A 24,360-nucleotide genomic window follows, 5' to 3' on the forward strand; every position below is an offset into this window, starting at 1 on the left:
CGAATGAAATTTCCGTGCTTTTGTATTTGTATTTTCCTTGCTGTATTTCAACAGCTATAAGGTTTTATGAAAAGAAATTTTAAACAGATAACTGATAGGTTCCTGCCAGGAAATGGAAAGACCTTGTGAAAATACAGTGCCATGCTGAATAACTGGGGTATCCATAGATGGTTAATTTCTTATTGCATTCTATTCTAATATTCTTTTGCATCCTATCTAAAATTCTCAGCCATATTCCCAGCTCTTGCTCATAAGGTAATAATAAAGGTCAAAAATCCAGACTATATGTGACTTAATCATTTTAACTTGTATTATTTTTTTTATTACCTCACAGCAAAACTGTCTTTGCAGTATGACTCAGAAGCATGCCATGCTGCAGTAAGAACAGTGATTAGTATGTTGCCTTAGGCATACTCAAGTTTAAGATAATTCCCTATGGGTTTGGGCTCTCAGTTTTTAAAAAATATCACAAGAAATTATGGGCCAGATGCACAGCTGAAGTGTGAACATTTTGTTTCTCTGGAACTGTGTGGCTTTACACCAGCTGACATTCAAATATGTTGTTATTAATCTGTACCAGCATTTTATTTAAGATGGCATCAGATTGTGCAGACACAAGCCATGTGAATTAAAGCTTCAAGTCAGACTTGAGTTCTGGCATCCCCTAATTATCGGGTGTTCATTCCCTTTCACACTTAAAATTTTCCAAATCAAATGTTTTGTATCATGGTTTTCCGAGTTCCTTTCAAAACAAACATCAGAAACCTGTTGCACTATGCACCATGGAATTGACATCCTGAAATGGACTGCTGGAGCCTGTGGATTCACCTGGCAGACCTCTGCCTTACACTTATGTCTTATAAATGATGGATCCCAGTGGGCCAGACATCTGCTGGAAAATTGAAGTCTTTGCTAGAGTGATTAGCAGATTATGATTGACAGTGAAAGGAAAGCTGAAATCTTGGTGCTGGTTCCAATGGCTACACATCTTTAATTTTGTCCAGTCTATAATGATTCCAACGACTGGTCCAGCATCCTTTGTCCTTATCCCAAACTTCCCCACGCCCACAGTTCTCCATGGCTCTCCATGAGCCACTTTGCTGATTTACTGTAGCTCTTTTTCCCCTCATCCTCTTTTCCCTTTGTAATGGTCTGTGTCCCCCCAGACTTAGAGCAAGCGCAGTGTTTCATTTCTCTTCCCAAATCCTTCAGCATCTTACCTCAGTTACTTTTAATGCATTCGTGGCCCCTCAACTCAGTATCCCATCTTGCCATTGTTCTGAGCCTGATTTTTCTCTCCTTCCTACCAAAGTCTGGCCTATTCCTCCACACCACCCAAAAGCCATCAGCAGCAGTATGGACAGCAGAGGAGAAATTGTCTGCCAAACCTCAGTTCCTCTTCTTGGTATTGGAAAACCACTACCTAGCCTTTAAAGCAAGACCATATTTTTAGGTCCCAAACCCAAATACCTTCTGTGTGAGATGCAGTTTTTCTTCGCCTGCATAGATTTTCATAACATGTGATGAAAAAGGGAGGTTCCTGGTCAACAATGTGGTTGTAAATAACATCTGCTTGTAAATAATATCACAGCAATCACCTGGAGCATATCCCAGCTGTGCAAAGCATGCTGCTTTCCTGAAGCATGTTTCTCACCTGAATTTTGACTGTTCTTATGAAATAAAATGATCATTAACAAACCCAAACACCTCTGTGAAAAATGTACACTTTCAGAAACTGTGTAAGTAACAGTATCTCTGAATCAGTGGCTTTAATGAAACTTATTTTAATTGAAAGGCAATTAGGTATTGTCTTTTTCCAGTGCATGTGTAGCTAACTAACTCTTGTTAGAGTTACAAAGTTGTACTTGCAGAATGCAGCTCCTCTGTGGAACATATCTCAGACCTGCAGAACTAGTAGGTTATTTCCTCAGTATTTCCCCTGATCTTGCCATTGTTGTTTGAGTTTTTTAATTAAAACATTAAGATAAGGAAATGTGGGGATTTTTTCATAGTAGAACTGGTTGCTTTGTATTTGAAAAGGCCATGCTTCAAAGACCGGTTTTTGGGAAAACAGCTTCAGTTTTGCTTTCCCTGCTTTAGGTAAACCTGTGAAAACTGGTGATACTGGGGGATAAAATGTGACAAGGGGTCCAATATCTGGGAGGGAGCAGTGTGCCCTCTTGGACCCTCAAAAAGTTTATATTTTATTCTTTACTTTAAGACTTGAGGAAGGAAAGTGTTGGGAGTGGGACTAGTGCTCATTTTTCGTCAGGAGAGAAAGGGATACTAGGAGATGATGACCTGATCTGACTGACTCAAAATAATTTGCCTTGAGCCAAAGACATGCTCAAATGAACTTGAGAACATGGTATGGGCTGGTCAGTGTTAAATAGAGGATCCCATGTTTCCTCTATTGTCTCAGTCTCTTACTTGTCTCTGGAGCAAGATGAGATCACTGGTTTACCAAAATGGTGAAAAGCAGTCTAATAGTTTAGGCTGCATTTCTTCTAAAATTAATATTTTGTTCTCTGTATCTAGAAACAAGATAAGAAAGCTTTTTCCACCCTGAAAACATGCTGAGTGAGAACAGAGACTCCATGTGAGTTTAAGGAATTATTCCTTCTGAAGGGCTTTCCTTGCCTTCCGCTCTTTTGAACCTGTAAAAATATTCCTATGGGTATCAGCAGACCAAGATGTTCCTGTGTGACACAATTTAATTGACAGGGATACTCACAGTAACTAAAGCTGGCAGTACTGAAATTGCATAAAAATATGGAAGTGTAGTTCATAGTTATTACTTTTCTAGCTTTGCTGTATTTTCACAACTAAATGAATCACAGAATACCAGGTTGAAAGGGACTTCAAGGATCACCAGCCCAGCTGAGTCTCAAATACATCCAATTTTGATTCATCATTTCTCTAACGTTATTCAGTTTTGCTAAGAAAGGTCTTAAAACCTGTGATTAAATTGTAAAAAAACAAAAACCCCATAACAACGAAAAAGGCTATGCTAGCAGCTCAACAGTCAATTAAAAGCTACCCCACTTCCCTGGAAAAAATTCAAATTGTCAATTTTGAAGGCTTTAATATTGCTGTGCTTGAGTTTTCTGAGATAAATACAAATGCAGCAAGACTCATATTCCAAAAATTCAGCAATCTTTGTACATGTGATTGGTAATACAGAGATATAAATTAAAAGATTTCCTATCACTGTTGTAATGCTGCCATTTAATAAGCACAGTCTCTCCCTGAGTTAATATGAAAAAGTCTCCAGTGTGTTTTGTGAGTTCAGAATTAATGGAGACCAAAATGTTTACTTCAGCAAAAGAGATGGCTAAAAATAAAATGATACCAGAAAATAAATCATAATGCCCAGAAACATTTCCCTCATACTTAGAGGCAAAATAATGTTTGCCTAGGAGAAAATAATAGGATTGCATTTCATCAATCACATTCTATTCCATATATTTTTAGGCTTAGTGCAAATGTAAAAACAAAACAAAAATCAAACTGCTTTTTTTTTTGTTCTTGCTCTGGAATGAACGATGGTGCTTATGGGAGAGAAATATGGATATTCTGGAAAGGATCTTGGAAAGAAAGCACAAGAGACTTTTTAATTTTAAAGAGTTCACAGATTACCTGTCCCTTGTTTTCATCCCATTTTCTGGGGAATAAGTATGAAACAGGTAAGTTGAAAAGGAGAACAGCTTCTTCTGATCAGTATAATCCATGCCAGAACTATTTGTAATCGCAGAATGAAAATTAGCCAAAAAAATTATTTCAGGAAACAGAAATGTTACACCACTGTGAATCTATAAGTAAGATGAGAAAGGAGTAAGGCAGTGACTCATTCGTTCTTTATCCAAGCAGCCATGACTACTTTCACAAATGGCACAGCATAAATAATAGGCATTATGCAATTAGGTGCCTGTGGTTTTGGTAACTGGCATGTTGCCAGTTTATCCCATTTTTAGAGGGATTAAGTCCAGTTTTTTGCCACATCTCGTAATCTGTGGGTTTGTTTTTTTTTCTCCAGCATGAGAAAAAAAGCTAGCATTGGGGTAGTAGTGCCTGCATCTTCATGTGGATTGCTCTGGGCTCTGGGTCAGACCAAGCTGAGGGGTCAGCCAGCAGTTCCTAAGGGCATGGAGAGGGTCCTGAGATCAGGGAGTGAGCTCCTGTTTCCATCAGCCCCACTGCAGAAGGGAGGGAGAGGGCAAGATGGAGCGGAGGGAACAGTGGTAGAGAGCGCATACCTTGCTCATTCCCAGCTAGCCATCCCCAGTATTTCCAGCAGGAGGGATAAAAGCAGTTTTGTCTTTTTACTGTACTTATAGTTCTGAATCACTCAGAAGCAAGACAGTCCATACTAGTTTTTTGGAAAGGAAATCAAACCCTGCTCTGTTCATCTGGCATTGCAAAACAAATTTACGTCTTAATCAATGCAAAGGTATTCATGATGCTGGCATGACTCCTCATGCTCAGGAGTTTATGGCATGAGTTGGCCTTGATGTGAAGGGTGTGGAAGATGGACAATTCCCTCTTGATTGCAACCAGCACTGCTTTGAAGCATTAGTCCAACATTCATGATAAACATCAGTTCCTTGGTGCAAATATCAAATTACCTCAAAAAATAAACCAGTCTTGGTACTCTGTCACTGTGTCATTGCTGCTTGCTCTGCTGATAAGAGCCACAGCCAGTACAGGATCAGCTCGTTGCAAGAAGTCCAAAGCAGCCCCTGCTGTTACACAGTGCATGTTCTGTTATATATCTCCTTGCAAAGCCATTAAATATGGAAGAGTGGCCAGTGAGAAATGTATTAATGTAGATGTGTGCATTTTCATATATTACCCATCTGGGAGACAAACATGGAGGAAAAACAGTGGGATAATTTTCCAGGCAGCAATTCCAAAAAAGTTTCCAAACAGCTTCAAAAGGGGACAAAACCCCCGATATTTTAAAATAAAATTAATACAGAAATTGCTTTTGCTCTACATCTGTGAAGCTAACAATCCATATGTTGCAGGAGGTGAGGAACATGACCTGATGGGAAAATGTTTGGATTATTTTCTTATTTTTTTAATTAGTAATACTTTAATTTTTAAAGATTAGTGCAGGGTGCTGTCTGGCTATCTGTTCAGGTAAAATGTTATAGCTTTGCCAGCATGTGGATTTTCTCAGCTCTTCTTCTGCTTCTTTATAGAGGAGATGAGTGACTCTAAGACTTTGACCAAAGCAGTTAACTTCAAAATCAGAGCTTAAAGTCACACAGTTTTGTTGACATAATTTTACTATAAATCCGTTTCTCAAATAAATTCCTGCTATTTGTGGCAATTTTGCCCATGAAAATTTAGATGTTTGGGTTGAGGAGGGTGGCTGGAGAAATAATACAAAAACTTTTCTGCACAGGATGAATACCATGGATTTTAAGGTTATTGTGTGGAAAGATTATCTGTCTGTATGTCAAGAGGTGGAGGCTAGAATTGAGGTGACTCTTTTGCTGCGTGGAGCAGGTGTGTTTCAATCACTGCTGGGATTTGAGGACAGAGGCTGAAGGGGCCCTGCAGGGCATCTGAGGCAACGTCTTGAGCTTTTCACCTACACCTCTGAGTTTAATTTCTTCAACACTCATTTCACTGACTGAAAGGCCTTATTGGTTTTTTTTGCTATATCCTCAAGGTTTCTTTTTCGTCTTCTTCTTATTTTTTTTTTTTTTCCTGTGAAGGGAACTTATTAATCAAGGCTTTTGCTTTCTCCCAGCAACAAACAGTGACAATTCAAGAAATAACATGGTAACATGGTAGTATTAATTAGATCAGAGCTAGTTTTGAGAAAGTGTTTCGATTTTCAGTTACTGTATTTTCACATTACAGAGTAATAACATGTCAGCAGTTAGCAAAAGATTTAATAAATAATGTGCATGTGCTTGAAATATTAGCATTTTAATACCCATGTCTAGAACTAACATATTTCATTAGCACAGTGCTGAGAAAATACTTTTTGGATGTGGGTGGACAAGCAGTAATTGATGCACATGTACTTGTTTGACCTATAGCAGGTTAAATACAGTGTTCGAGGCAGTTGTCTAAACAGAAATCATCTAGAGCTGATATTACTGTTACATCACTAATGCCTCTTTCCCAGCAAACTGCCTCATGCAGTGGGAGGTTATTAATGCCAGATGAGGAGTACACCTGATTAATGTGACGTACTCAAGTTTCTTTCCACAACTGTCTCAATAGCCAGTCACGAAGATCTGCTTCATACACCAAGAATTAAATTCAAATTATGTAGTCTTGGCTAGAAAATTGTGAAGTTAATCCCATCCTGAAAAATGAAATCTGAGTTTTTCCATACGAAGTCTTTTGTGATGTTTCATATCCTGTTGGTTTCTCTCAGCACTCCCATTGATTTAGGTTACTTTATTCCTCCATTTAAAGGGGGAAGAAGGAATATATGCAAGGGATTAGTTTGTGGGAAAGTCCCTCTGCCTCAGAAATTAATGTGTCCGGTACAAAAATACAAAAGGACTGCTCTGAGTTCCTTTCTGTAGATGTTGCATGAACCATATTTTTCAAGGAAAGTTTGCTACAGCTAATAAGGAAGACAGTAGTGTTTATCTGTTGGGTTTCCAAAACCTTTGTTTATACCGTGGCTGTAGCTATATGGGCTTCTGCTAAATTGAAGCAGACCTTTATGTTTAAAAATCACTTGTAGTTGATTCTCTCTGAACTAAATCACAATTATTTGAATAAGCTGTGTTTTCAGGAAGAAAAATGAAGCAAGCCGAGATGATAATTAAGCATTACAGAAAAGGGAAAAGGAGAATTAGAGGTTTAATTTCCTTGTCCTACATCTGAAAGTATGTTTTCAAACAGTCGTTGGCTGACAGTCGTTGGATTCTTACCCATTAATCTTCACATAGTCGTGTCTCTTGATATAAACTCCCTTGTACCCTGGCCCTCCCCTTTCGCCGCTTTGTCTCCTTTGCTCCCATGACCTCACCAATAATTTTTCACTTCCTTTGTTACTTCCCTTCCCAACACAACCATGCTCGATCTTCCCATGCCTTGACCATGCCCTCAATCCTAACCATGGGTGCTGCCTGCCTGTCTCTGTGCCACCCTGCCCGTCTTCATCTCTATGCTTACCAGACGGTTCCAAACACATGGAATGTCCTGAGAGGCTTTGCAGCCTCGGCAGTGCTCGCCAGGCACCATATGTTCCCAGCATCTCCTTGGCCAGTCACAGGCTCCTGCCTGGCTCTCCTGTGCCTGCTTTCTTTCTGCCCTTGCTTCCTGCTCTATGGGAGCATCATTTTGGGAAACGAGCTAGATCAGAGCCTGTGTAACTGCTAGTGCCTCTCAGTGGCATCCTCACCTGACCCTTCCATCCTCTGCTCCCTCTCCCACTCATTTGTTCTCTAAAATCAAACTGAAAGATCCTCAGAGCAGAACCTTTGCCTTCCAGCTGTTTTAGCACCAGGCACAACAGCACTGGTCCCTGGTGTCATTCAGCACCAGAGCCGTACAAATAAATAAGAGTAATTCTGAATTACGCAGTTGAAGTTCTCATCTAAAATAATTTAAAGAGTAGTCATAAGGGGTTGTTCTGGTTATAATTCATATAATAATTTAGGACTGCTAGTTTTTAGCTATTGTGTAATTTGGATTTGCTTGCAGTTCTCATTGGATAAAGTATATTATTGAACAAGAAACGAATAAACTATATTCAGAGTAGCTGTGGGGTGCTATGATTTAAAGGAGAGCTGGTGCAATACTACAGCGGAAAATATGCAGGATCCATTATATTGTTAATGAATGCACAGCTTAGATTGGTGATTTAATTTTTAGGTCATATTTCTCTTGTACCCTCAGGTATAGTAGATTTCATACATAAAACTGGAATAAGTTGGTATGTATTTAATCTCAGTCATGCAAAAAAATGAATAATAATAAAAAATTACTTTCCTGTATAGTTTATTCATTTGCAATTATTTCTTTTAATGACATAGCATTCAAAGAGCAGTGTTTAAAGGGCACAGCAATATTTTCTGGTACTAGTTTGGAACCAGTGATAGTAACCTTTGAGGCAGCTTGATATTTATCCATAGCTACAGACTGTCACTGTATTTAAGCCATGACTACAGTGTCATTTTTTCATCTGGCCAGGAACTTTCTTGAAATAGTCACCATTTCCTTCCTTAGGCAAGGTGGCAGATTGGTGATATTTTAAACTGTCTCTTGGCTGAGAGACAAATCCCCATTTCTTTATTTTTGCAAGCAGCCGTAGCTGATGTAAGCAAGACCTATTCCTGCAGAGGCCACACCCCTGAATAGTTGTCAGAACCAACATTCTGCAATGATTTCTAGTCTTAGTAAGTGTGAGATTTTTTTTTTGGCTCCATTTTTTATTGTCTTGTTAATTGTAAGGTTTTTTTTCATGTGTACAGATGTCCAACTTTTTAAGAATCCACATTTTACAGTGGACTGCATTTTAAATTGTACAGTCATAGCTGCAAATTGAATCTGAAAAATCTCTGAAAATACACAAAGAAGAAGGAATTAAAAGAAATTCTGTCTGACCTTTTACTCTGTACCTGCCGTTTTAATTTTTTTTTAATGTCTTACAACTGGAGTATCACCTCTTAAATGAACTTGAACAACTCACCCAAGAGACATTCTAATCCGATTGTGCATGATGATGATACCAGTTGGATGTTATCCTATTAGGCACTCGCTGTAAATAAGGGATTTTCCACTGATTTTTAAATCCTTGATTAATGAGAGTGCTTGAAGCAGTGTCCTGTAAATTAGCCACAGTGCTAGCAACAATGGCAATTCACTTAGGAGAAGTGATTTGTTTTAAATCTTCCCATCCAAATTAAAAAGCATGAGGAAAAGATAGTGTCAAATAAGTAAAACACATTACTCTGTCTTACATTATTGATCTGCACCCCATGGCTGTCTGACATCTTTAGGTCTAAATTCTGCTCTCTCTTCAGGTAAATTCCCATCAGTCAGAGCTCTTCTGAAGAAAGAACTCCAGAAAGTAACTGGCCCACAGTATTTAATTTATGTATTCTTTATATTCTCTAGTGTATTAGCTAATTCTGAATTCCATTTTGAATTCTGTCAGGCAGACCAATAGCTTTCATTTGTAGTTTGGTTTTTGGCATGTCACCTGCCTTTCACAGCTTCTTTGTCCTTTTTTCTGATAAAAATATATATGAGTAGGAGTAAAGGGATATCTGGGTTTGGGGAAAGGGGAGAATAGGAGCAGGTTGTGTCACATCTTTTGATTGATACTTAAACTCGAATTCTTTTTCACATATTTTTCTGAAGAAAAGTTCTTTTCACATCATCTTATCCCTTTGCTTCTTATTCAGCTATTGATACTTGATTTATTGCTTGCAAGAAAATAACTTTTATACCAAGTATTGACTTTGAAACACACATTACTTCCTTTAATAAGTTCAGACATTAATGAGGTCTTTCTTGACATTCTATATTCACATTTATTTAAGGTATTATTGGTGCATTTCTGTACCCATAATATGCATGCATTTTATCATTTAAGAGCAACCCTTTCTTCTTGTAGAAGTATGAATACTCTTTCTATAGATTGGAATTAGTGTCACTTTATAAAGACAGTTTTGACACTCTTACAAGTAGCGGAGCAAAGTATCTCTCAGACATTAAGATACTTAAAGTGTATTATTTTTCTGGTGATTTTGAATTATCAGAACTTTGAATGTACCACAAATTGTACAAAAAAGTAGAGTAACCTAAACTCTTACCATGTTATCCTATATCAAGAATAATCAGAGACACTGCAATAATCCCATAAATCTGTCTGATCATTTCTTCTTGGGTCACTCAAGTTACAAGGGTGACTCATCTCTGCACATGCCAAAGCACCCCTAATCAAAATTCCAGTTAGACCAGTAGGTCTGGGACCATTTCTTGCTGTGACTGTTGGGTATGTATGTGATGCATACTGTTTAATGGTATTTGTGTAGAGTTCCTCAGTGATCCATTGATAAACATTCAGAATTCTGGCTACAGGTCATAAAAGTATTATCTTGTCCATTTTTGTGGGTATAAGGAAAAATTTGATACTGTGGCTTCACTGACCAAAATGAAACCCTTTGGGAGTTTGGGAGATGCATAATAGTTTATGTACTTATTATGTTTTTATACTTAATGGTTGTGGGGTTTACAGCATAGGGATAATTTCTTATGGGCAGGCTCTGTTGGTGACTTGGTTATTTTTTATTTATATTTAAAAAAAAAAAAAAAAAAGGTAACTTTCCTAAAAGAGACTAAGATACTGGTTTTCAAGCTTAAATGGTTGTCATCTGGGGAAAAGAAATGGATATTGGAAATTCAAGAGGATGTTTGCAGCTGGGTTTTGTTCCAATTTTGATTTTCTGCATGGTAGAAATAAAGGACAACTAGAAAGGGGTTTTTGGGTGTTTTTGTAATTTTGCAAATCTGCCAACTAGTTTTGGCAGTATTTCAGTTTTACAGTTGTTTCCTCTAGCTACAAATTTTCTCAGCTATAAGGAAAGATCATTTTTGTGATTATGGCATCCAAACATAGCTGTTGTCTATAGCCTTTTTGATTACCTTCACCAAGTTACTTCATTTTGTTATGCCTCAGTCTTTTACCTCTAAAATATATTATTATTATTATCAGGGCTTTTCTTTGTTATGCCTCACATATTAATGAATGTATTCCTGTATCACTTTCCTACTTCAGAGAAGTGCTGAAAGCTTACATTCATTAATATTCTTGAAGCATGACAAAGTAAAGCCTATTACTGTAATATGCTTCACTTTAAAAACTCTGGTTAGAGTAATAATGATAAACAACACTGGTTAGCCTTTGGCCCTGCTGCATAGATACAAAATTTTTGCATCTTCAGATTTAAACTGATGAAGGAAAACTTTCATGTGTTTTATGTCCATCCTTTATATCCCTGGAGAGATAAAGGAAGAAAGTTTCACATTCATTGAAATGGGTTGTTGGCATATTTATTATTCAGGAATCCAAGAATGGCTTTTTGCCTGCTATGTTCTTAGCCTTTTTTTTGAATATGATGTAGTATTTTATTCCCTCCATGTATTTCCTTCGGTGAAGTGAACAGAAGTCTAAAATGGACAGTTATGAAACGTCTTGCCCATAGGAAAAGCATCTTCCTAACCTCTTTAGTAATTTCTTGAGAAATGACCAGGTGCATGGCAGTTTATATTTCCCTGCTATTATTTCCCTGAATTACTGTAGATGTTCTTATTACACTTCTAAATGACTGTTCTCAGAGGTGGCTTGAAAAGATTAATTTTTTCATGTTGACTGATTGATTGTCTTGGTGTTTCATTGAATATCTCCTTGTTCTTGCTCTGTAACAAGCAGTAGATAGGAATTCCCCAGTTCTTTTTTGAATATTTATGGTGTGTTATACCATACATCCCTAGGTTTGTCTCCTTTGTCTTGATTTATATGATTTCTTTATACAAAAGGTGTCCAAATGCATTTTGACCCTGGGACCTACACATCGCACTCACACAATACTCCACTTATTTAAGAAAATAAAATGTTTTCACTTATTTAAGAAAAAAAAATAATTTCTAGCATATACACATTTATTATTGTTTTCTTTCCTTGACTTTCTTTTCATTAAATAGTTTTCAGCTCAGTGAGAGACATGTTTGCGTCTTTCCCTTTTTTTGACTCTACATCTGAGAAAGCAAGTGCATTTAATGGAGAAAACATCACTACATTTATAGTAGTTTTAACAGCTGCACTCCAGGCAGTTCATTATTTTGACTTTTTTTTTAATGCCCTCTGTGTTCTCAGTAATATCATACTAGAGATATTGGAGATAAAGAGAGCAGACCAGCAGCCTCAATATAAATATTCTGTCCTTCTACTTTCTGTCCTTATTACAAAAAAAAATTAAAATGTGTAAGCGCCCACACTGGATATCTAACATAGTTCTAAATCCTGACAAGTGCAAATTGAAAAGCAAAGTTCCATTAATACAGAGTTGGAGAGCGTCACTGCACCATTACACTTTAAATCTGGAATGATCTGGGCCTTACATAAATTAAAAAGAAAAAAAAAAGAAGACATGCTGGTGAGAATCTTACAACATGTTCAGTCAATTCAAGTACATCTATTTGACTCTTACTTTCTTTTCAGACTACAGATGACATCCTGGTGGCCTCAGCTGAATGTCCTAGCGATGACGAGGACATCGATCCCTGTGAGCCGAGCTCAGGTGGGTTAGGTTAGTCAACTTTTTTTATTACCTTCTTTTCTTTCATATTTGCATGCGGCAGTCCCCCAGAGTCCCAGCTAGCAGGACGATCCTTTCATGCATGGCAAGGAGAGGTTGAATTGGGCCTTTTCTACATGTGGCGGTGTTAGCAGAGAGGAAGAGTCTGCTCCAGGACATCAGATGAGAGCACATGTCATGATCTGAGCAAAGTTATGGCTTGGCTGAGGACCTGAGGATGGAATAGGAAGGGCATTCTTGGGCCCTTGCAACCATGTTGTGATAAAGAAGGTACAGCTTCATTTAGCAGAAAGGTGTTGCTATTGTTTGTGGCTTAAGCATTGCCCGTAATAAGATAAAGGTATCTTATTGAAAATGTCATGTTATGTCATATAATCACAGAATGACCTGGGTTGGAAGGAACCTTGAAGATCATCTTGTTCCAATCTGCCTGACGTGGTCAGGAACACTTCTCACTTGACCAGGTTGCTCAAAACTCCATGCAGCCTGTCCTCAAACGCTTCCAGGGATGGGACATACACAACTTCTCTGGGCTCACCACCCTCACAGAGAATAATTTTTTCTAATATCAAATCTAAATGTAGTGTCTTTCAATTTGAATCCATTTCCACTTGTCCTGTCACTACAGCTCTTGTAAAAAGTCCCTCTCCGTTTTTCTTACAGGTTCCCTTCATGCACTGGAAGATAGAGTTGAAATAATTTTTAATTACTGTTAGTGGTATGAAATTTTGTATAGATACATAAAACCTGAAGACGTAAAATACAACAGTCTCAAGATTCAAATTGTTTTATGTTTTTTTTTTTTTCCCAAGCCAGGCCTATTTAGAGTGTATGTTTTAGTTGTAACCAGAAACAAAAATATTTTGACATTCTAGTATTTTCCATGAAATAAAAACTTGGTAGTGTTTTCGCCATGTCCTTCCTACTCCACTGAATAGTGGAGACTTGGTAATAATTCTTCTCTGTGAAATAATGGAAAGATTTGAGTTGGAAGAGGCCTTTAATTATATCTAGTCCCAAACCCCTGCCATGGGCAGGAACACTTTCCACTAGACCTGGTTGCTCAAAACCCCATTCAGCCTGGCCTTGGACACTTCAGGGGATGGAACATCCACAACTTCTGTGGGCAACCTGCTCCAAAGGTTCAATTATATTCAATTATTTTTAGTTAAATACTATATATCATCTCTAGAAATCCCAACATTTATCATTGGAGTGAAAGGACTGCAAAACTTTCTATCAGCCTGAAAAATTGTGTTACTCTATATCCTTTAAAATAAACCTAGACAGTCCAATGAATTATTCCTGCTTCCTTGTTGGTTTGGTTTAGGTTTTATATTTCCTGAGGGAACAGCTCATGGCACCATATAAATATATCTCAGTTTTCCTTAGAATTCTCCCCAAAATTCCCTTGAATTCTGTGCTGTTTGGTAGCATGCCCACTGCTAGTTGTCTGAGGTTATTTGGTAATCCTTGGTACTTGCTACTTCACTAAATAGTAAAAAAACCTAAAATCTATTTTTTGTGCAGTAACATAATTAGCTCAAGTAGAAACCAGTTTAATTTGAGATTAATGTATTAATGCAAATAGCAACTAAAAGTCATTTTAGTATGACTCCAAAATCTGGGGCAGGAGAAACATCTACATAGCCCAAAGACAAATGAAATTTTTCTTCATATGCAAATGCGTGGTTCCTATTTTAAGTCACAGAGCTTGATACCCACATGCAAGAATTATGTACTTAAACTGAAGTAAAGGCAGAGACATTTATGGCTTGTCTCAACGTCTGGCAGACCTGCAGGATGGCACTTGAGCTCCTCCAGGACGCAATTTACAGATTTGATGACAATACTTCACGATTATTTTCTTTCACTTTCCAGTTAAAGGATTTCAGAGTAATTTTCAAAATTCCACAAAACTGAATGATTGTTCTTAAAACTGAGTAGCAACGGGAGCATTCACACAGTTTTGTACCTCTCAGGGAGATATTTCACTTGCAGAAGTCTCAGACATTATGATCAAGATATTCAGGAGTATTTTTTTTCCCTGTTCCTTCATTCTCATTTACAAATTCTTGAGTTTAGCAAGACTATCCTGTCCAGTATGAGTCAGTGCAGTAGCTCACATGGCTCTGAGCTCATTCGTGTCAGTTATTTTCTTGTTTTACTTAACTCAGGCAGTGCTGTTCAGTAGATAAATTGACATTTAGGGGGGTATTATTTTAGTTTATAAGGTAATTTTACAGCAATATATTGGTTACATGGCAGTAAATAATTTTCCAAATCATCTGGGAATGCAGCTCTGGTATTAAAGCTGTATTTGTATTTTCTCAGGCTTACAGCTCACTGAAAGCAAATGAAATTTCAGAATAATTCTTCTCTGAGCTAGTTTGAACTCTGGGGCTGCAGTGTTTGGTAGTCCTGAGCCATGCAGAGTCATTTAGCTGGTGGGTGCAAGAATGGGAGAGGTGAAATGAAACTTTAGGACAGCTTATTGTTTCTGTCCAAACATGGGTTTGTGTATCTTTGTGGTTGTGGACTACGGATGTGAATGTTAGTCTTTCAGCAAAAATTTGCCATTACCTTTACATGCTGGTGTTCAGCTTTCCTGTTTTAGCTTAGCATTCATCACACAGCTACACTTCTCATTTTTGTTTATTTGAGAATGGTTTTACTGTTTCATTTGTCAGATCCCAACTGCTAATGTTTTTTTTTTTAAAAAAACCAACCTGTGGATTGGCACAGGAATTATGTTATGCATAATCCCAATTGTCTGGATCATTTTATCTGTCATTCTTCTCATCAAAATGTCACTCGTCCTCCCACTCTCAACTTTTAAAAGCTGGTAATTTGCCTTCATTGGCCTTGTCCTTTTATTATACTTGAAACTACCTGAACCAAAGGGTTACTGAAGTTGTAACTTCTGGCATATCAGTCTCTCTGCAAGGTGTTTTAGTCACTTAGTGTTATGAATAACCTTCTCCATGGATAGTCAGGTAGGCATTGCTCAATCTCTCTAATACTGCAGTCTCCGTGTGGATTTGAGCTGCTCCTAACAGTAGGCTGGAATTTAGGAAGAGAAGCACAATATTGTTGGCAGGGAGAGACAAATTATTGTTTTTCTTTTCAGTTGGAATAGGAGATACAGAAGGATATGTCCCTCCATTTAAAATATCCCCATGGTTCAGTTCAGCATTTTCCCCTTAACGCTTTTCACAAACCAGACTGGCTTCTCCACAGCTACTCCTCAACATCCTCACTAATGGTGGTGGCACTTAGGTATCTTCGGAGACACGTAACTTACATAGTTCTAGGAGGCTGAATGTATGATGGTCAGGGCAGTTTTATATTTTTGCTTTAGAGGCTGTAGTCTGGGATCCTTCAGCAAAGGAATACACCTCATGGCAAGGGATGATGCTCTCAGAGCTGTGTGGTCAACACTTTTCTACTAAGAATTCAGGCAAGGGATGGCCAAAGCCCCTGCAGTTTCATTAACAGAGCCATAACTCAATATTTCCCTGATGATTGCTCAAAATATGCCTATTTCTAACCCAAGTTCTCAGCTCCAAATGAGAGCCTATTCAACAAACAGTTTGAATATGGTACACCTATATCATAGAAAATACTGCTTATCCAGATTTTACTAATTAGTGAGATTTATGTTTAAAATAGGGCTTTTTTCCTAGTACAAGTATGTTGCAGCTTGTAGTGGCTAACAAGTCCCATTCTGCCACCACCAGCTTTGCTTTCTGTGCACCTGTCTGCTAAATAATAAATGGAAAGATGCAATTTGCTACAAATTTCATGTAGGACATAAAAATGTAAACCCGATTAGGAGCTGCTGTGCAGCAATCCCATCATCTTGTCTGGAACATAAAGTCACAAAAATTATAATTGCAGATGTCATTGTGGTATACAATCTGCTAAATGTGCCGTAATTGGATGAAGTCATAACAAATTTATTAGCATGCAAAACTTAGTCAACATATTTTTTTTGGCATTATGTTTTCTGTAGTAAGGCAACAAGTATTGCTTTCACATTCTCTCCACCTTCCCCTAAATATCAATAACAACATGAAGATTGAGGAGGATGATAATAATAATAAAAACCAATAGTTTATATGTCTTCAACTTCATGTCATGGAGGAAATAATAAAAGCTTTTCATTTTGTAGATAAGTTACAAAAATTTTAGTGGTAACCTGTCCAAAAAAAAAAAAAAAAAAAAAAAGAAAAAGAACCTGGGACAATTTACTGATTTTACAAGAGGAGTTATAAAACTACAGGTGGACAAATTGCCTTTCTGCACATCAGGACTGATGTTCCAGCTGTTGCTGAGCTCTGTAGAGAGCTCTGATTTCTGCTGAGTTACAGGAGCATTTGTGCTACACAGCTTATTTATTCCAGTTACTCTGGGCTGGTATTTTATTTGTTAGCTATTATCTAACCACTTCTGTAGCTATTGAAATGTTCCAAAAGGCAGAGAGGCCTGAGCTGGGTCAAATGAAGTGAAATCACTGAGTTTAATGGCAGGGAACACTCAACCAGGAAAAAAGTCTTACAGTATTAGACAAACACACAAACAGTTCTTTTTCTGCAAATGAATTTTAAATATTTCTCCAAATTGTGACTCAACAGAGGTTTAAGCTCACAATTAGGTTGAAAACCTCTCCTGACAGCCCCAGCAGAAATGGGATAAGTAGAGGTTTTGGTGGTCTTAAAGCCAGAATATTCACTGGCCTTGGAAATCTTAGAGAAGGTAACCTTCGAAGTGAAAGAGGCATTTTTCTTCAAGTTCAAACAAGTGTTTTTCAACCAGTGGAACTCCACTTGTTCAACCAAAGAAAATACTCCATCATCTCTTGATTTGTCTGGCAGTTTTTGGCTTCCACTTCCCATGGCAGTGTTTGATTGGTGGCAGATCTTGTCCGTTACCATTCTGTGGGTAAAAGGAATAATAATTATCAGGACAGAGTTCAGTCATGTATAGCAGCTGGCAGCACTGGCTAGCTTTCTTAGCCCTAATTCTTAATTAAGAGGGATAAATGAAATAATTTATTTTCCTATATTATTAAGTAAGAATGGTTAATAGGACAGACACTTCTGGACTGATCTTTGAACATGTTTTTTAATTTCTTCTACATGTTGGCCAGGCTAATTGTATTGCAGAAAACTGGTGACAGCCAGAAATCTCCAAAGCACCAGTTGAGCCTAGAGACTGAATATGCCACTGCTGAAGATGACTCTTAGGGAGCAGTCACTGCTTTGGGGAAGGCTTTGTCCTGTGAGCAGAACAGTGTGGGGCTTTGCATGCAAACTGCTTCCTACACATGTGTGTCCTCTTCTCTGTGCCTCTACATGCTGGATAGATGAGATGGCTCAGAACTCTATCTTCTCAGCCACTTTGTGATGGTTTAGGTTTGGTCCCAGCATTGACATCTGTTTTCCTAACAGGCAGAGCTGTGAAATATGGTTTGTGAGTGTTTTATGCCCATTACTAGAAGTTTTGCTTTCTTTTCCTCTCACGAATTACTGCACCATATTCCTGGTGCATCTGGCAGCCAGATAACATTACAGTAGGAGGTGAAGTAACTCCTATAATTTATACATCACTGCAAGTGCCCTGTTTAATGCTCTTCATGGAATTCATTGTTCAAGAAGCTGAAACAGAAAAATAAAATTACAGTTAGTTCATAGGGCTACTGTGTTCATTATGGCTCAAGACATAAAGGGAATATTTGTGCCTCAGTCCAATTATCCTGTAGTTCTATATGCATTTCCAGTACCAGAAAGATCACTGGGTTGTCTTGAATGAGACTTTTATAGTGTTTAGCTGCAATACACATAGATATTTCTGTATAAGCTACTAGAGGGTGAAAACTATGCTTTTTTTACAAACTTTCCAAAATGTCAGCACCTACCATGGCTATGCATAAAAGAACTGAGGGGATTAAGATATAGATTAATCTTCCTTCAGCTGAAGTTAAAGTATTTGTCAAACTTATTTTTTATTTTTTATAAATCACAAAGCCTTCTCCAGAGGAGCAGATAGTAAATGCTACATTTTTCCAAATTATTTTATTGTGAACTGAACTATTTCTTTGTCAACAGGCTGAGGTCCTAGTGCCTGTCACAGTGAATTACAAATATGGCATTTTTAATTTGAATCTCATCAAATAGATTTTTTTCCAAATTATCTAAAGGACTGAGGTTAAAAATCATGATTGATCCATTGTGCCAATGCCAACCTCTACTCTTTGCCAGCCATGCCACTGAAACTTGGGAATATTGAGTGGAACTGGAGGTTTCTAGCCAATCCTTAGGATTTTCTTACATTCCCAGTGTCAGATGGAAGAATATAGATGGATACTGGGGAGCTGGCTTTTTTCCTGCACACACTGGTTTCCTAGCAGTGCAATAGCAGCAGCTCACTGTGGTCTGTGGCTGATAAGAAATATTGACATCAGACTGCTGTAAATCACACCAGGCTCTCTGTTAACTGCACAAGAGCTCCTCCGCTGGTGCATAAATGATGAACGGCTTTCCTTGGGTGTGAACTTTGAGGGTGCATTCATATTCCACACTTGTCCCTGCTAAAGCTGGGTCTTCTCACTTCTATAAAACAGAGAAGAATTATATAAGAATGCCTGCTGTGGTTTAATCCCAGCTAGCAAATATTCACACTGCAAACACTGAGGTTATTATTTGTGTGGAAGCACCTAAATCTTTACTCCATGCTTCAGACATATGCAGACAACATGAAAAGGCAACTCTTGTGCAGAGAAATTTACTAAGTGACAGTTGTTATTCCTGTTGTTACATGTTCAGTGGTTTGGAGTTCATTGAGGACTTACTTTCCTGATTTTCCCTAGAAAAATTGCTGAGAAAACTGTTGCTTGTATATGAGCAGTTGCTTGACCTATTCTTTTTGATATTCCTGAAAAAAGAACCTTACAGATAAGGTATTGCATAGACCTTAACAATTAAATGCCTGTGAATGCAGTGGCTCTGTCAGAAACAAAAAAAATTAAATTAGATCTATGTCCATGCTCTCTTCAATAAAGCAGACATGGTTTTTAAGTCAGGTATTCAAGATTTTCAGTAATAAAACACATTAAGCTCCAGTGGCCATGCATGTACCATTAGTAAATGAAAATAGGTTCTAGTCAGTTCTAAATATTTTGTTATTCTTTGTTGTTAGCCACAGAAATAAAGATGTGTGTTCTTTGACAGCCTCTCCTATGAGAAATTTTCACCATGTTCAAAAAGTGTAGATCTTTTTAAACTGGAACCAAAGATTCACTGAACTGAAAAACAGTCTGTAAAACACATTATTTTTACTGAAAACAATGAAATAAGGTCAAATATAGATTATGTTGACTCTCAAAAACATTTTCCCCAGGTGAACATCACACTCTGACATTGGGTGAAAAATGCAGGAAATAAGTAAGTTAGTAATTGCAAAACTGAGGTTTTCAGAAACAGGCAAGTAATTTACTGACTTGACCAGGACTCTTTTTCCTGATTTGCTAAAGAAATTTTGGAAAGGCAGAGGATTTACTTACACAAGGATGAAGTAGAGAGATGATTGAATCTGGAACAAGTTCCATTAATTTTCATGTCAACCTGCTTTAAAACATCCTAAATAAAAGTGTGTAAGCATAAAAATTCATCCTTTAAATCAAGTTTAAACTTAGGATCAAGAGTGCACATAAACTGTTGAATAAATAAATGAGTTCTAGTTTGTTTGAAATTAGACTGTTACTGGTACCTTGATTGATGCAACCTCATTGTTTTCCTTGAGCTACACTTCAGTCTGGTTTGATTTGCTACATCTAGTGCATATATTTTCTTGCATAATGTGGACACTATACTGAAATTGTTTCTTTTAGCTTTGTAATGCATAGGCATTGAATTTCTTCTTCTTGTGAAGGAAATTCAGTTTTCCACAGGAATATTTTTCATCCTTGTTTTCATGAAAAAGGTAGAAGAAGAAAGACAATATTTTGCAAAGGTAGGAGAAGGTTTATAGCCAAAATACTGGCCTGAATTAACATTGTTTTGCTCAGTTTCTATGCCAAGGCTTTCTCAGACCAAACTTGAGCAATGAGATGTTAAAAAAGGTCTTTCAAATTCTGTAGGAAATTTCCAATACCTGATAAATTCAATTAATATTGTGTTCTAGAGTAGTTGGTGCCTGCCAGTAGCAGGTTCTCAAACCAGTAACCATCATACCAGACTGCTGGAAGTGAACTGGTTTGCTGACCCTTCTGCCAGGCAAGGGAAGCAAGAACAGATTGTAAACTTCTTGCTGGTGTTTTCTAGCAGTCAGTACAGTGTGAACACCAATTAGCTCTTGCCCACCTAGTACTAAGGATGCTGCTACTAATTTTCAAAACCCTGCTCACAGCTAATTTAAACCTGGGCAGAAGCACTGGGGTATTGCAGTGTGTGAGACATGTAATTTGACAGCCTGCAAAGTGGCAGGTGAATGCTGACAAGTTTGAGAACTAGGTATTCTCCAAGGATGTTGCTCATAAATGGAAACAGGAAAAATTCAAGGCAAAAGTAACCTATAATGAGGGCGCATGTACCTGAAATAGTCCAACCTTAGGCTATCTCCTTCTGACTATAAAGAACTGAATGAGACCTTGTTCTGCTGTGTTGACATGCTATTCTATATAGGTTTCAAAACCAGCACTTCTCCTGAGGTTAAGAGCTACAGTCTAGATCTGGGACTTTGATGGTTTAAATGTGAGCTGGCTGAAACAGTAAATTCAGATCTAGAATACATCGTATGTTGTGAATGTACCCTTTTAAAAGTTTCAGAAAAGGGACAAATGAAAGATGAAAGAAGTGAGAATACAAGAATTATATTCTGAAATGAAACAAAGCTTTATAGATATCTCAAACTTTTTTCCCTTATGCCAACATCAGAGACACCAGAATTGTTTTATAGACTATGATGAGAGAAGAAAAGAAAAACAAGGCAGTCTTATTAATTTTAATAATTTTATCAGAAGAAAAAGAACATTAATTACATCAAATCTAACTTATATCCATCCTGAATTCCATTTGTCTTTCTCTTCCCACTCCCAGAGAAGCATATATGGTTTAGGCAGCAATAGGATTCAGGCTGAACAAGTGGAGCTGTTGAATCTGAGCCTTTGGGTAGCAGGAGTAGTTCAGTATTTATAGCAGCTGCACTCCCAGTGTGTGTGCAAGTATATTCTGGATGTCTTGAAAGCCTGGCCCATTCTTCTCCCAGGCATATTATCAACTTTGTCAGTAATGGGTCTGACTTGATGACAGTATTTGGAACAAATTGAATGAGGGGTGCTTTTGGCTTCAAAATTCAAGCCATATATATATAATGTTTGTGGCACAGACATTTATCTCTTCATGTAGTAGCTGCTTAGTGAAGGAGGAAAATCAGGGAATCACCCACAGTTGTGAGATGAATGTGGGTGTCTGCACCTCCAACTCGTTTCATGAGCAAGAATCATTCCATGCTCTGCAGGCCAAGCCAGCAGATTCCTCACGCTTTACAATTACATTTTGGTATTCTGCTGAAAACTGGTTCCTAGATAAGGAGGTTTGGAAATTTTTTGCCTTATTTTTTAATGAGATGACAATGCTAAAAATAGCAAGCAGTGAAACCTTGATCTAGCAAAGCTCGTAGCAAAACTTTTCCTGAAGTCAGTGGAGCCCAAATATCACAATTTTGGTTCAATGCAGCCAATCTTACAGTTAGCTGCCACCAAAAATTTATGTTTCCAGTGCCCCTGATCTTTTCTTACTTTAGCACTGAGTCTTCAGGGAGCAAGAGTGGCAGGCAGCTCACCGAGAAAATGATCCCAGTTTAGCTGCCTGGACTGGTGGCCCACAATTGCAGCAGCTTAGCTGTAGCTTGAAAACATGCTGTCAGTAGTATAATATTTCTGTTTTGTCTTTCCTATGTTATGTTATTTGCAAAAGCTTTTTTTTTTTTTACCCCCCACTTAGGAATACCTCAATTTACAATATAGACTAACTACTGATTCTGCCAGTCAGTCAACACTTCTGAAAGTACCAAATTACCAAACATTTCTCAGAACGTGCAAGGAAAATTACTTTATGTAGTAAAAAGCAGGACACATGACAAATGTAGAAGTGGGGAGAGGTACGACACCTGAACTGATAAAAGGAGAAAGAATCCTTGTTTGGAGGGAAGGAATACTAAAAGAGAAGCAATGCAACTGAAATGTTAAAATATACTAATAAAAAGCATAAGACCACAGGGATGAAGGCGGCTAAAAACATTAAGTGGTATGTTGGTTTACCATTTGTTCTCCATTTTGGCTAAAATTAAATTTACTTTTGTGGAAAATATTTTCACAAAAGCTTCTTAGAAAACTGTGACATATTCCCCTCAGCTCTGAAAAACATAATAACTCCTAAACCCCATTGATTTGGTATGCTCCATCAACTGACACTGTACAACCAACTAACCTATCTCCCTTTAGACTTATGATGATATTTCAAAAGGTTGAGAAAACAACCTTCCACCTCTCAACCACAGGGGAAAAAAAAGTTACTTGCAAAACCTGCAAGGAGTTGGTAGGATTTGTAAATATTTCAAAGTCAATATACGACAAATCATTACACTTGGAAATAAGCACTCTATTCAGTGCAGAGAGAATGTTCAGCTTCTTAGCAAAGCAACCTTTTTAGCCATGGATGCTGTTCCACTGCTAGACTATTTTTATAACAAGCTAAGTTAGTTGATGTCACTTTAGAGGTATTTTAATGCATTATATCCTGGGTTTGCACACCAAAGACTAGAGCAGATGCCTTAAACATTTTCCTTTAAACACAAGTCTACAGCAGACCTTCATATTGGTTTTGAAGCTGGGCTGCATCTACCCCAGCTCTGCAGAAGAAGTGCGGGGGTTTGTTTTTCATAGGTATTCATTGTAAAGAGGTGCTGAAATTGCAGCAAGCTCAGAAACCAGTTCACCAGAATCCAACAATGCTGCAGAAAATCGACCACAAACAGGTCTACAATGATAGCACACAGAGTGAAAATTAATATGTGTCCCGTAAATAATTGCCTTCACGCTCCATTGCAAATGCAGTAGTTAAACATTTCTGTCTTGTGAGTAATTTCCTATTCAATTTGTGGGAAGGCATAAATGTAAAGAAAACAGGTTTGGGGTCCTTCTGTCTTTTTTTTTTTTTTTTTTTGCTTTGTTTTTCAGTCTGCTAATTTCAATTCACAAACACCATGGGAATCTGCAATTCCAATTTTCTTTTCATAGTATTAATGAAAACTGGGCACTGAAAATAGTGAGATTTTTTTCCTCTATATTTTAAACCACTTACAAGTACAGTCAAGAATAATAACTTTCTAATCCATTATTACATGATGTAAAACTATGCTCAATTGCTATTATTTCATGTAAAGTTTTTCAAAAGTGCTGGAGGAGGCTTTCAGAACTCAGTTTCTCCTAAGATGGTCTTTGAGGCAGTACTAAAATGCTGATTTTGTGCTGTTGAGAGGAAGAGCTGTGCATCAGAAAAGTTGCTTTAAGAAGGAATCCCTGCATGACAAGATGACAATCATTTTCTCTCACTACTATGGCGAGATTCAAGCATATTTAGTGCATTTATGATTTTTTCTTGTTCCTGATCAAACCAACCTCAGTTTATTGTTTTAATAAATAGATGGTTTCAGGGTTTGGTTTTTGGGTATATTTTTGAGACAACTTTTTACTCTTAAAAATCAGAGTAATATTTTATGTCATTTAATCTTAACATACTCCAATAAGGTATTTCAGTTCTCATTTATAGTAAGATGTCTAGGATGAAGTTAATCTCTTTTTTATGGTGCAGACACTAAGAGTGACTGCAGCTGAGTAGCAGACAAGGTTACCTGCAGACACACCTCTGCTGCTGTGCCAGGAGCCAGTGGCTCTGCCTAGTCCAGCTACCAAGATGCCAGGAAGAAAACTGGAACCAGTGTTTCCCAAAGATGGAAAGTTGGGAAGCAAAGAGCATGATTTCTGTGAAATTAT

At 37.6% G+C, this 24,360-nt stretch overlaps 1 protein-coding gene across 20 annotated transcripts in view; it reads left to right on the forward strand.

Moving 5' to 3' along the window:
* NRXN1 (neurexin 1) overlaps positions 1 to 24,360 on the forward strand; it is a 684,323-nt gene that overhangs the window by 653,541 nt on the left and 6,422 nt on the right. For 12 of the 20 annotated variants that reach the window (XM_066178063.1, XM_066178070.1, XM_066178067.1 and 9 more), the window contains one exon: positions 12,209 to 12,296. In XM_066178063.1, coding sequence (XP_066034160.1) covers positions 12,209 to 12,296 — 88 coding nt within the window. The remainder of the gene's footprint in view (positions 1 to 12,208; positions 12,297 to 24,360) is intronic. The other 8 variants (XM_066178062.1, XM_066178065.1, XM_066178071.1 and 5 more) reach the window with 1 other exon arrangement.

The sequence above is a fragment of the Chamaea fasciata genome, unplaced genomic scaffold (assembly GCF_029207755.1).
Source record: "Chamaea fasciata isolate MVZ Bird 193981 ecotype frontalis unplaced genomic scaffold, bChaFas1.0.hap1 SCAF_3, whole genome shotgun sequence".
Classification (NCBI taxonomy): Eukaryota; Metazoa; Chordata; class Aves; order Passeriformes; family Sylviidae; genus Chamaea; species Chamaea fasciata.